This window comes from Haliotis rufescens, unplaced genomic scaffold (genome assembly GCF_023055435.1).
Source record: "Haliotis rufescens isolate VD_foot unplaced genomic scaffold, xgHalRufe1.0.p SCAF_76, whole genome shotgun sequence".
NCBI classification, from domain to species: Eukaryota; Metazoa; Mollusca; class Gastropoda; order Lepetellida; family Haliotidae; genus Haliotis; species Haliotis rufescens.
In genome coordinates, this window is record NW_025964368.1 from 337,435 (window position 1) to 350,110 (window position 12,676).

The 12,676-nt window shown below is 38.9% G+C and overlaps 2 protein-coding genes across 3 annotated transcripts in view; one reads left to right on the forward strand and one right to left on the reverse strand.

Moving 5' to 3' along the window:
- Positions 1 to 2,272, forward strand: part of LOC124122042 (splicing factor 45-like) — a 21,431-nt gene extending 19,159 nt beyond the window's left edge. For both annotated transcript variants that reach the window (XM_046485204.2, XM_046485206.2), the window contains exon 13: positions 122 to 2,272. In XM_046485204.2, coding sequence (XP_046341160.1) covers positions 122 to 228 — 107 coding nt within the window. In that variant the 3' untranslated portion in view covers positions 229 to 2,272. The remainder of the gene's footprint in view (positions 1 to 121) is intronic.
- On the reverse strand, positions 1,717 to 12,387 carry LOC124122018 (dipeptidyl peptidase 1-like). Its single transcript, XM_046485177.2, has 8 exons — positions 12,158 to 12,387; positions 11,599 to 11,696; positions 10,719 to 10,918; positions 9,701 to 9,856; positions 8,931 to 9,049; positions 7,032 to 7,163; positions 5,428 to 5,599; positions 1,717 to 3,473 (listed from the first exon to the last, which is right to left on the reverse strand). The coding sequence occupies exons 1-8, from the start codon at positions 12,309 to 12,311 to the stop codon at positions 3,149 to 3,151; spliced, it is 1,356 nt and encodes a 451-aa protein (XP_046341133.2). The 5' UTR covers positions 12,312 to 12,387; the 3' UTR covers positions 1,717 to 3,148.
- Positions 12,388 to 12,676: the final 289 nt, after the last annotated feature.

Below are 12,676 nucleotides of genomic sequence, written 5' to 3' on the forward strand. Positions count from 1 at the left end.
TGATATGAAATTATGGGCCTTTTTGGAACAGGGTGCTTATATCAATAAGTCCAAGATGGTAAATGTCAAGTTTAGTGCATTTTGTGATCATAATACTAGCTTGTTCTTGGTTTTTTTTCAGCACTGGTGGACTTAAATGGGCGATATTTTGGAGGAAAAATTGTAAAAGCTTGTTTCTACAACCTTGATAAATTCCGGAGGTTGGATCTAGCTGATGTCTCCGATTGATCGATACAAAACATGTGTTCCTCTGTGTATAATAATGTCAGGATAAATTTGTCCTTGTTAATGACCAACAACATCTGCAGAAGTATCGGTCAAGGGGGACAACTGTGTTATTTCAATGAAAGGCAGCTTTTTGGTCTGTCCGAATGTTATGTAATTTTCGGTGGATCATGTATTATGGAATATACACACCAAACATTGCAGACGTTTGGCATTCATTGCTGGTTCAAGGGGATGACGATTAAGTCATCATTGAAAACATCAAACCAGCGTTTGATTTACAACCGTCTGTCCAAGTGTCAAACACATGGACTATTGATCATCTCCAGTAGCAAGCAGGATAATCATGTCGAATCATGTTGTGAAGATTGAACAAAAACATTTGAACAACTGGTTTTTGCGCAGTGGCTTTAGATGTTTTTGGTGTGGTTGTGTGAAACATTTGTACCACGGATCAGAATAAAGCTGGTACTTTGATTGTCATGCCAAAAGAACTTACAAGATTTTCTCTCACCCAAGATTGCCAGGTGTTCAGAAAGCATTCCATATTCATTTGGAGTTCAGCCCGGTCTTTACAAGATCCAGGTTTGGAAAAGTGTTACAAATCAATGATCCTTAAGCTTGACGGTAACATTACACAGGAAAGGAATTAATATTGTAAGGTTACTTAAGCCACCCCAAATTGCTTTGATTTTATTCAAATCCATGACACATGCAAGTTATATTATTTATTAATATGTAAAGGAATAGCCTAAAATCGTAATTTTGAAGTATATGAAGAATTTGCTTTTAGGAGAAAAATACTATATCCTCAAATGATAATCTTGGGTTGGAATCCTTACATATGTCACAATATGACGACATGGCATGACATGAATGCTCGACATGCCAGTGAGCATCAGACTGGTGATAAAGTAAAACCTCGATATACCGCTGCCATCAGGGTCCAACATCCCGACCCCGTGTTCTAGGAAAGCGCGATATGCAGATACATTCCTCGATATACCGCTGCCATCAGGGACCAAGATCCCGACCCCGTGTTCTAGGAAAGAGCGATATGCAGATATTCATTGCTGATGATCAGCACATAACGTAATGATGGTTTACAGAACACGTGTTTGTTGTGAATGGAACATAATTGTCTTAGTTACAGTGACATGATGTAGAATTAACATTATCAAGGGGGTCCAACTTGCTCGTGGAAAGAAATGAGATGTCATTTTTTTATCTTGTTAACCATTAACTGAATGAAAGGGCAGAATACTTCCAAGTAAGGACATGAAAATGTGATGTGTTGTAGTTGCTGGCATATCTGTAGGACCTGAGTGTTTTTGTGAAACACTGGTCCATATGGCTTCCTGAAAATGATTTTTGACAAGCCCTGATTTTTCAGCCATATGTTTAGGATCATTACTCCAGTTTACTTTCTTCCTAAATGTCAGACCACAGAATAAACATGGTAAACGTTGTGAGAAAAATAACATAATACAATTGAATGATGGAGAAATTTTTATTGAAATTTATAAAAAAACGATGGAATGTACATTGCTGATGTATACTGTAAATAAACTCTGAAATGTCTTTAGTTCTTCTTACCTATATTCCTATATTGAGAGAACATGGTGATTTACTGACAAGATGTTTGTCCATAAAATTATCAGTATCATTTATTTACACTGTGCAACAATGGACATCACATGGCATTCCCTGAGAGCTTAACTGAAGAAACTGGAAAAAGCTCATTATCATACCTCCATGTCAGAATGATGAGATCTGATTGGTTCACATGATCTTGATAAAATTCTGTGTATCCCGTCTTGGAGAGAAATATAATTCTCAGTGGGTGAGTAAATACCTTATACCCCACCATGAGCAAGACAGGCTGCGCATGGATTTCTGAGAGGCAGAATGAATCCTTTTCACCCTGTATCCCTCCTTGAAGGGGACTAATGTCCTCAGGGGGGAAATAAATCACATACCCTGCCTGCCATCAGCAAGTCAGGCTGCACATGCATTTTTGAAAGGCAAAATAAATCCTTTATATCCTGTTTCAAAGCAAAAAGCTGCATGCTTTTTCCGAGTCTATGGAAATCACATGACATAGCGCAAGCTCAATTGAACGACTGTTTTCTATCAATTTTGAATTTGTTTAAATTATGTTACAGTGTCATATTCAAACATGTCGGTAAGATAAATTCATTGTTGCAGGATCTCAAGGGGTACATGGGGTTTTATGTGTCCCACGTTACCTTGTGATCCTGCTACAACCTATAATGCCCTTAACAGATGAAGAGTAAGTTTCTAGTGCCAAATAGCGTGTATTATTTTCATGAAGTTCTCCCTAGGTCAGTGACATTCCAGTACACAGGTACAAGGTGACTTACAAGTATGTTCATTTCAAATATACATGGCACAACTTGCGCCAAAACTAAGTATTCAAATAAGGGTTTATAAATGAGCTGCATGTATGTTTTCAAGACAAATTCTAGAAATATGTAATATTTGGAAAAAATGGGGTTTTTACAGAACTTTTTAAAAATATACATGTAGAAAAATATGCAGGCACTGTCCGACGTCACTTGTCACAATGTAGCATTCATACACTATGTACAACAGACTATAATCTATAGCACTGAAGAAGGGGGTCTGACAAACCAGCCACACTATCACATGACATGTATAAACAATAAAAAATATCCAACTCATTTGTTGTTTATAACTCAATCATTCCGAACAGTGCATAAATTTGGTGTGAGATAGCTTTGATTAATTGAATCATGGAAAGGTTTGGTTGTATTTCTTCTTCCAGGGATGACAGCTATCACAGAATTCAATGTTACGATTATCATGATTATTAAAATAAAAATATTAAATATTTGAATCAGGACTGGGGGGGGGGGGGGGGGGGAGGCAGAGAATGAAATTAAATGATGGGGAAAGATTGCACAGCTAGTGATTCAATGGCACACTCATCAGTTCCACGGCGGATTCGGAAGAAGCCCTGCTCTCCCCACTTAGGCCCCCAACTATTCTTGACGGTCCAGTACTTCTCTCCGCTGTCGCTATCGGCTCCATACCCTACGACCAGTACAGCGTGGTTGGTAATCTCAAAGGGGTTAAATGACCCTGTCAGTCCAGTGAAATGGTAGATGCCGCCCTTGTAGCTCATGAAGTCTTTGTACACTTCAAACCCGACAGCGACAGGTCCGTTTTTCACCAGGGCTATCTTCATCAGTTCCTCGTTGCATCTAGAAACACAATGAAGCTGGTGGAGAATTTGAAAACGTCAGCCTCCCATACTTACTTCCTCATCATAAGACCTCTGAATTACATTCACTTGACTGGCTATCAAACCACCAGGCATTTTTTATACACTTAAACTGATAAATATTATTTGAGTTACAGTAAACTACCATTATAACAAACTCAAAGGGAATACTAATTTTAGTTCATAATAACCGTAGTTCATTTTAAGCATATATACAGCATATATACAACAAATGGCCGGTACTAAAAACTAAGTTCGTTCTAAACATAGTTTACTGTATAACATTTATTACATATTGATATACGCATCTACAAATGATTCATCTCTTTCAATGACCTCACTTATTAACAGGAGCCCTGTGGGTAAATGTTTCATGCCACATTCAGTATACTCCAGTTTTAGCATGGTGGCCTCTGAATAACCAAATCAGGGCCAGACGGACCATTTTTGGATGCAATGATCTGGTCGGTCCAGGGCTGTGGAAAGTAAATACCAGTACCCAACTTGCCAAATTTGCCCAACTCATTGTGTGAGATCGCCAGACAAACAGAACAATCAGCTACATTTGTCCACAGACAACCTTACAATTTAGCAGGTCTTCATATAGTGCATGTAAATGATAATTACAAAATATAGTTTTGAAAAGGTGTAAACATCTCGAGACATTGCAGAACATATTGTAAGAAGGTTGTACTGGCTGTTCAAAGACATAGTTTTCATTTGATCAGGGCCTTGGAAAGGACAAATTCAATATTAATGGTAGGAAATACATTTACATCTATTGTAACAAGCATGAACTACCCGAAATCCCTCACCAATATGACATGTCTGATTGTGTGCAAGGCAAGAAATATTGTATGGTTTTCAAGATCTGCTCCGGAAATGAAGACTACCTCCATTTTCTGTCTAAGTCAAAGTCGTTGCTATGGAAACTCGAAAAATAAATTCTTTTTATATCCCAAGGCACCAGTTCACCACTAGGCCTATCTATGTGCCAAGTTTAGTTAAAGGGCAAGTTCACACGGAAATTAACCTTTTTTTCTTGTACTTTTTCCACATTAAAAGTGTTAACCTAGAAGTGTCATAGACAAAAATATAAAAATATCACAATTAATTAACATATTTTTCGCATTAAAACGATTTATATTTTTCACATTTACCAAGTGTTCTATTTCCACAACAAAAACACCATGGCTTGTGCCCCTTGCAATATGACGTCATTGGTGCCAATTGATAAACATTATGACGTCATCATGCTTTGTTAGAGCCGCTTCACGTGGTGTAGGTCTAGGTGTGTGATTCTAGCGTCTCAGATGCCAGCCAGCATAGTGTTATGCTGAGTCACCACTGCGCCGGAGTGTGTCGTAGGCCATGTTGTTTTACCGCAAACTGGTACTTGATATCTTTTGCGTTGAGAATAGACAGGGACCCAGTTGAATTGGCACCAATTACGTCATAATCTAAGGGGGATAACTCAGGCCTGTTTAGCTCGAAAAACGAAGGCCTCATAACGGCATATCATTTTCACACTATTGTGAGCTTCCTACTTTCACTGTGAAAAAAATGAGTGTATATTTTCAAACACAGATACTAATTAATTCTAAAATTGCGTTTTGTATAGAAAAAGAAAGAAAGTGATTTTTGCGTGTACACTTCCCCTTTAAGATATCTCTCATGGTTTTTTAATTCTACTCCGGAAAGTAAATGTGACGAAGGATGGCACCCATTCCTATATCCTCTTTCCATTTCATGGCGGGGGATAATAAACATGATAATTCGAACAAGTAGACAGGTACAAGTTCACAAATTCAATATTTCCACACCCCTGCAATTCTAATGATGCACAATCAATCAAATGCGTTGAGTCGGGTGCAGGTGGTTATTCTCAGCTGGAATCTCCACAGGTCCTGCTGAAATCAGAGAGATGTACTCACGCTCCATAGTATCCCCCGATATACTCATAACGCGTGGAGTAGCGACGGCCGCAGCTGGCGACTGTGGAACAAGGTCCGTCCTTGCCCTTGTATGGGTTGCACGCCTCCTCCACCAGCCCGAAGTCCTCCGCGTACTTGCCCCCAATCAGGTAGGGGAAGCCCCCTTCACACCCTGCAGTAAGTCAAGTGTTGGGACATACGGAAGCCATTTTGTAATGTCATGTGATAAGCATAAAGAGGATCATTACATTTATTATTGGGGGGGACTAAGCAGGATCATCACAGTATATACCCAACTGCTAAAGAAACGCATTACTCAAAGAAAGGCAAAATTAATGTTTAATACTTTAGCATGATCAATTTTGGTCATTACGAATAGATTTGTTAAATTCAACATTTTGGCTTTAATCACCTACAAAAAATATCTTTCCAGCTCATATAGTTTCCAAGAGATAACCCTTCAAACTTATCCGGCATGTGCGTTTCTTTTGTAGTTGAGTATATATATATATATATATCAGTCAAAGTGTAAAATTACTGGAATTTACACTCAGGCAATTTACAAAACACCTACGTATTTCTGATGTTTTACCATTTGACCGAAAAATCGGTCCATTTATTTTACCATGAGAACAAATGCCAAACATTCTTATGTTCAATTTCATCTCCCAGTGATTAAAAAGTATAAGATTAAAAGAAAACGAAAGTCAATGTACATGTATATTTGCATATTTTCTGACTTCCAATCCCAGCATAATTAGTTTTTAGGACCTTTTTAAACTTCTTAATTTTTAGTCAATCTGATAAATAAAAGGAAAGATTAATCAGTCAATTTGTAAAATGAAATATTTAGGCATTTTATAAATTGCCTGAGTGAATCATATTTTATATACATTTACTGTAACATATAAAGGTTAATGAAAAAATATTCATTTTGTGTGAATTAATGTTAATATCAATAAGCATCAAATCCATCTCCTATAATTAATGACCAGAACCACATTCCTATCATGACCAGACCAACATTCCCATCACGACCATACCCACATTCCCATCATGACCAGACCCACATTCCTATCTTGACCAGGCCCAGACCCATATTCCCATCATGACCCGACCCACATTCCTATCGTGACCAGAACCACATTCCTATCATGACAAGAACCACATCCCCTTCATGACCAGACCCACATTCCTATTGTGACCTGATCCACATTCCTATCATGACTAGAACATCCCCTTCATGACCAGAACCACATTCCCATTTGGACCAGAACGACATTCCTATCATGGCCAGAATCCCTAAAGCAATCTTAGTGCCATGACACAGACCTTAGTAGTCACAGCATTCAGATCAATTGGTCTGAATGTTGTGACTACTAAGGTCTGTTTGGCCATTTATGTCTTGTGGCAAAACATGCAACACACAATTAAGGCAAAATATCTGCAAAGCAAACTTACTGCTACACCTAGTACAATTGTTTTTAAACTAAGAAGCGTCCTGGGTCTTTGAGCTTTGTTCCTATTTAATGTTTGACTTCATGCATATTTTCAAACACTGGTATACAAGCTTCCTATCGAGAAAGTTGCTGTACCCCACCCACCTTGTGAGTACTCGCTGCACTCCACGATGTCCTGGGGTGAGAACACTGGCGCCACGGTGTTGTTGGTCATGATATTCACACGAGCTTCATTCATCGCCATGGAGGCAAACGCATAGCAACTTCCACAGGCAGCTAAAACACAATGCCATCAAGTTCAGGGACGTAGCAATTCCAGCGATTCTCATAAGCACATGCAAAAGTAAATGAGTGAGTTTGATCAAATGCAACTATAAACAGTTTTCAGCTACACTGGTCTGTGTCAGCTAAAATGTGTGAGGTAAGCCCCAAATGAAACAGGTTATAGGTGCGTACCAAAACCCATGAACTTTGGTATGGAACTGACAAACCAAGAATCCTTATCCTTCGATGGCAAAGGGAGGCAACCTTTAACAAAGTGTTGTAGTGCTTTGACCAAAGTAAGTGAGCATTGTTTTACGCTGCTTTTAGCAATATTCCAGCAATATCATGGCGGGGGACACCAGAAATAGGCTTCACACATTGTACCCATGTGGGGGAATCGAACCCAGGTCTTTGGTGTGACGAGCAAACACTCTTACCACCAGGCTACCCCACCACCCCCTTCGACCAAAGTGCCACCTGTGACTTTTCCACCAACAGTGAGTGAGTGAGTGAGTGAGTATGGTTTTACGCCTCTTTTAGCAATATTCCAGCAATTTCACGGTGGGGGACACCAGAAATGGGCTTCACACATTGTACCCATGTCGGGAATCGAACCCGGGTCTTTGGCGTGACGAGCAAACGCTTTAACCACTAGGCTACCCGACTGCCCCTTTCCACTAACAAGAACACCAGATACTTTAATACACTATAACAGTGACCTGGACGCTACCATCTCATAGCATGTAGATGATTCAATAATGATCTTCCACTTCATTAATATACTTTGGTTTCGATACACAAAGTGTTCTAGTACTATGACTGTCATGACTCTCATTCAGTAACACTGGCCTGAGATAGCTGTAGCCTTAAGTGGGAATGGAGTCAAACAGTGCAATTTCATCTTGCCCACCTCACTTCTAGCCCCAGTAGACTAACACCTCATCAGACATGCTACATGTAAAACTAGATGTAGCCATGACAACTATTTGTTTCCCTTATTCCGTAACCTGCAAGATGGCGTGTTCCAGAGTCATAGAAATAGGGGGCTCTTATTAGAATATTATTTTCGTGAAAAAAGCCGAGTTGAATGATAAATTTAGTGGTTTATGCTGACAGCCTGAAATATTTATGTACGACAGATATATTTTTCCAGAATTTAATTGCCCATAATTAAGGGTGCATATAACAAACGAGTGCGTATTGTACGCGAATATATTGATCAATCGGAAGGGGTGCTAATTGGGATTGTTCACTGGCCAATATATTAGCAAATATCACCATGAGCTAAAAAATAAAAAAAATATTTTAAAAAATTAAAAAATTAAAAAAAATATTTTTAAAAAATCAATAATAATAAAAATAAAATAAAATAAAATAAAATAAAATAAAATATAATATAATATAATATAATATAATATAATATAATATAATATAATAATATAAGAAATGAAATCAAATAAAATCAAATAAAAAAATAAAAAAATAAATAAATAAAAAAATAAAAATAAAAAAAATAAAATAAAAAATAAAAAATAAAAAATAAAATAAAATAAAATAAAATAAAATAAAATAAAATAAAATATATATAAAATAAAATATATATCTTAAAAAATGTCATGTATTCAATACCTGTCACAATCTTGACAAAAACAAGGGGGAAATCATTTTTTTGGTCAGAATGTGCAGATGTCATGAAATAGCCTAGCAATACAAATGCTCTAATCAGTGCCCATCAAGCTAAACACCTCATATATGATACAAACTCCTCAAACATCTCACCCTGGTTTCTGATGGGAGACACATAGTTGCTGCCGTCGACATTGCGCCAGTCAAAAGACTCCGGCAGTTGACGCGCCACCCTAGCTACAGCATCTGTCACCGGGGCAGGACGGGGTCTCCTGCGAAGGCATCACAAAACAATTGAATGTCAGGACCATGGCTCGAAACATGATGAGGTTGAAGCTTCGGGTGTTCCCATCAAGATCAGATGACGGTACAACATATGACTGCAGTGAGCTCCACAGCTTGTATTTCAATCACATGTTCACACAGGAAGTATGACGCCCTAGGTATATACGACATATATATTTACTAATATGGCATTACTTATAAACCTGAAATATGATACAATTCATCATGCTGCTTTCTCCAAATTAGTCATCAGTATTTATTACATGTTACATGGTAATGTCTCAATTGTCCTAAATCTGTTCATCTAGCAAAATCCCTTTTGAGTGAATTTTGGTTACACAGCATTTAGCAATAGTTGTAACAATATCCCACACAGGAAATTCACTGATCACTTCTTAGTCTTACATGGGCGTCGGGGTAGCCAAGTGGTAAAAGCGTTTGCTTGTCGAGCGCCGACATGGGTACAATGTCTCATGTCCATTTCCGGTGTCACCATGACCCTGCAGCCATATTGCTGGAATGTCGCTAAAAGTGGTATACAACCATACACACTCACTCTTAGGTATACAAGATGATGGGGTAGTGGGAACTTGGAACTGATCAAGAATCCCCACAGGGAATCTCCCTATAATACATACGAGAGAATCCTTGAACCACGGCCTCCTGCTCTTTTCAGCATCTCCCCTACAGTATATTGTTCCTGATCCTTGTAAGCCCTGGCCTTCCATGACGACTGCATACTGTTGATCTTGTTGATGAAGTCATGGTCATTCCTGTACATCTGCGTCAGGTCACTAGAAAACGGGATAACAGTGAAATAACATCTCTGTACATCTGCCTCAGGTAACTTGAAGACGGAATAACAGTAAAATAACATCTCTGTACATCTGCCTCAGGTCACTAGAAAACGGGATAACAGTAAAATAACATCTCTGTACATCTGCCTCAGGTAACTTGAAGACGGAATAACAGTAAAATAACATCTCTGTACATCTGCCTCAGGTCACTAGAAAACGGGATAACAGTGAAATAACATCTCTGTACATCTGCCTCAGGTCACTTGAAGACAGGATAACAGTGAAATAACATCTCTGTACATCTGCCTCAGGTCACTAGAGTGAGTGAGTTGGGTTTAACGCCGCTTTTAATAGTATCACAGTTATATCACGGCGTGTCAGCTTAATGTTGGAGGAAAGCCCGAAGTGATTCAGGTCTCAGACGTTTACCACTTTGGTGAAACCCACGAGCATGGGTATGGTGCTGACAAACCTAGAAACATAATCGGGGCGAACCGAGATTCGAACCCACAATCAAAGGTTTCTGGCGTGACCAAGGGATGCAACTCTGCGCGGCGAATTGCGGCGCCTTTGACGACTGGGCCACCCGTGCCCCTGTTACTAATAAGGCCTATGCTGACATCACTTGTAGATAATCAATTGGATGAGCAGACAGAAACATCTTGTCATTTTTGTCAAGCATTTGTGATAAAGTAAAGTATAAAAATCTGCAAAGCTGCTACATTGATAGTACTAGCCTTTAAGTTGCTTTAGGAGACTGAATGATAATACTGTATAACAGTAATTTCACATCCCTGTACATCTCCTTCCAGTCATTGAAAGATAACAGTATCTGCAATCAGAAAGACAAGAGTTTTACCGTGTTGCAAGAGGATCCACATAGGTCTTGCGTGGGACAGGGTTGCCTTTCTTCCCGATTATGCATGACCACTCTCTGTCAAATATGTCATGTGACCATCCTGGCATTGTCTGATCACAGATGCTGGTGACGTGCTTTCCAGAGGATTCATACTTCGAGAAAACAAAATATTTTCTTCCAGCAATGACAAACTCAAAGCCCTGAAAAGATAAAATAGACAAATACACGTATCATTCTGATGGGTTAAACATATTAAAGACAATTTCTGGAAAATCGAGAAATTTGTTTGACTTTGAAAATGCAGTTAGGACTGCCGATGATGGCGATCATTACTGGTATTTATGTTGAACACTGTTTGTGGACATTTATGTTTAATATTTTAATAGCCGTACTCATGTGTTTACAAACTTTACATACAGTTTACTGATCATGCTGATGCTTGTAGGGCTGGGACGAGTCTAAATTTACTATCTGGGTACTCAACCCTCTATTACGCTTCCCTACCTGGGCATCTGCTGTTGGTCTCAAGAGATGGGTACAAAATGTCCGTTTGGGAATAGTTTGACCTTAGCCTTGGCACAATGTATTTAGATACACATATAAAACAATCTGGTCATGCATTCACTGAAGTTGCTTTATCTTTAATCAAACATAAAAGAGTCAGAAGGAATGCGTTCATAGTCAGAAAGAAATGCGAACATTAGTGACTTGTAGTGTGACCATGGCGTTCAAGATAATTATTGTCATAATTAATGTCATTAAACAATATATCACGTGACTAACCACGGGTCCGCGGAGTCCTGTGGGTACCCGGGGCCTACTTAGTACCCACCTGACCTGAATACCCAAGTTACCGTCCCAGCCCTAGATGTGAGTGTACCTGGTTATAAATGAGAGTCCAGAATCCTTCATTCCCATACTGGTCCACAGCTAGGTCAGGGAAGTACAAGGTCACTTCTAGGGTCTCCTCACCAGATGCTGTGGAAGTATTAAACACAAAGGTCAAATGTCTGCCGTAACCAGTGTTAGAATCTAACCGATAACCCCTGCCTTATAAAATTAATATAAAAACCCTTGGCTAGGAGTATTAAATCATCATTTCTGTAGGGTTAGGGTCAGGTTGCCCTAACCCAGGGAAAATGTTAGGCAGGAGTTACAGGCAGAAATCTTTCAGACATATTTTCTCAATGAATGTTTACATATAAAGTTTTTATTTGATAACTGTGGATATTTTTTGCAAGTAAACTATTAAAATTAATCTTCAAGAAAAAGACACCTTGGAAAGAATTGTTTAAGGTATTTCTCTAGATCAGAAACTGAAACCTGATTGTAAGAACGCTAAGGGTCATTCGTTTACTGAAATGGGAGGGGGTGTGCATGGGGGTGTGAATCAAAAGCTCACATTTAATTTTGGCGTTTGGAATAAAAAAAAAACTTACAAAAAGTGGAGCAGTTTAACGTGCGATCCCCATCTCTCTGTCCAACGTTAAATATCCATGTCCCTTTCACATCTTCATATGTACAGTTAGCTGGGGTGTCAGCATAAACTGCTACAAGGACCGACAAGACGACAACCACGGACAACTTCTCCATGACCCAACTGCTGGAAGAGTGAACCGTCAGCTGTTCTCAGTCAGGTGCTACCGGGATGGTCGTAAATATTATCATGTGACTCAAAATTAATGTGTATACTACTTCCCTGAAGGTATTCTACATATTTTGGGATTTTCGAGGTCTTCTGTTGCGATGTATGGATCGCCTGATCTGTAATAACTGTTCCTCATGCAGTTTGATTTCATGAGGTATGCGCGTGCGTGTGTGATTGCGTGCGTGCGTGTGCGCGTCGTTTAAGGGTGGGTAGACGTGTGTTTCACATTCAAAGTACGCCAACTACCATATGAGAATAAAATAAAAAATAGTTCTCCGTGCTTATGTCGAACGGATTTTGGCACCGGTTT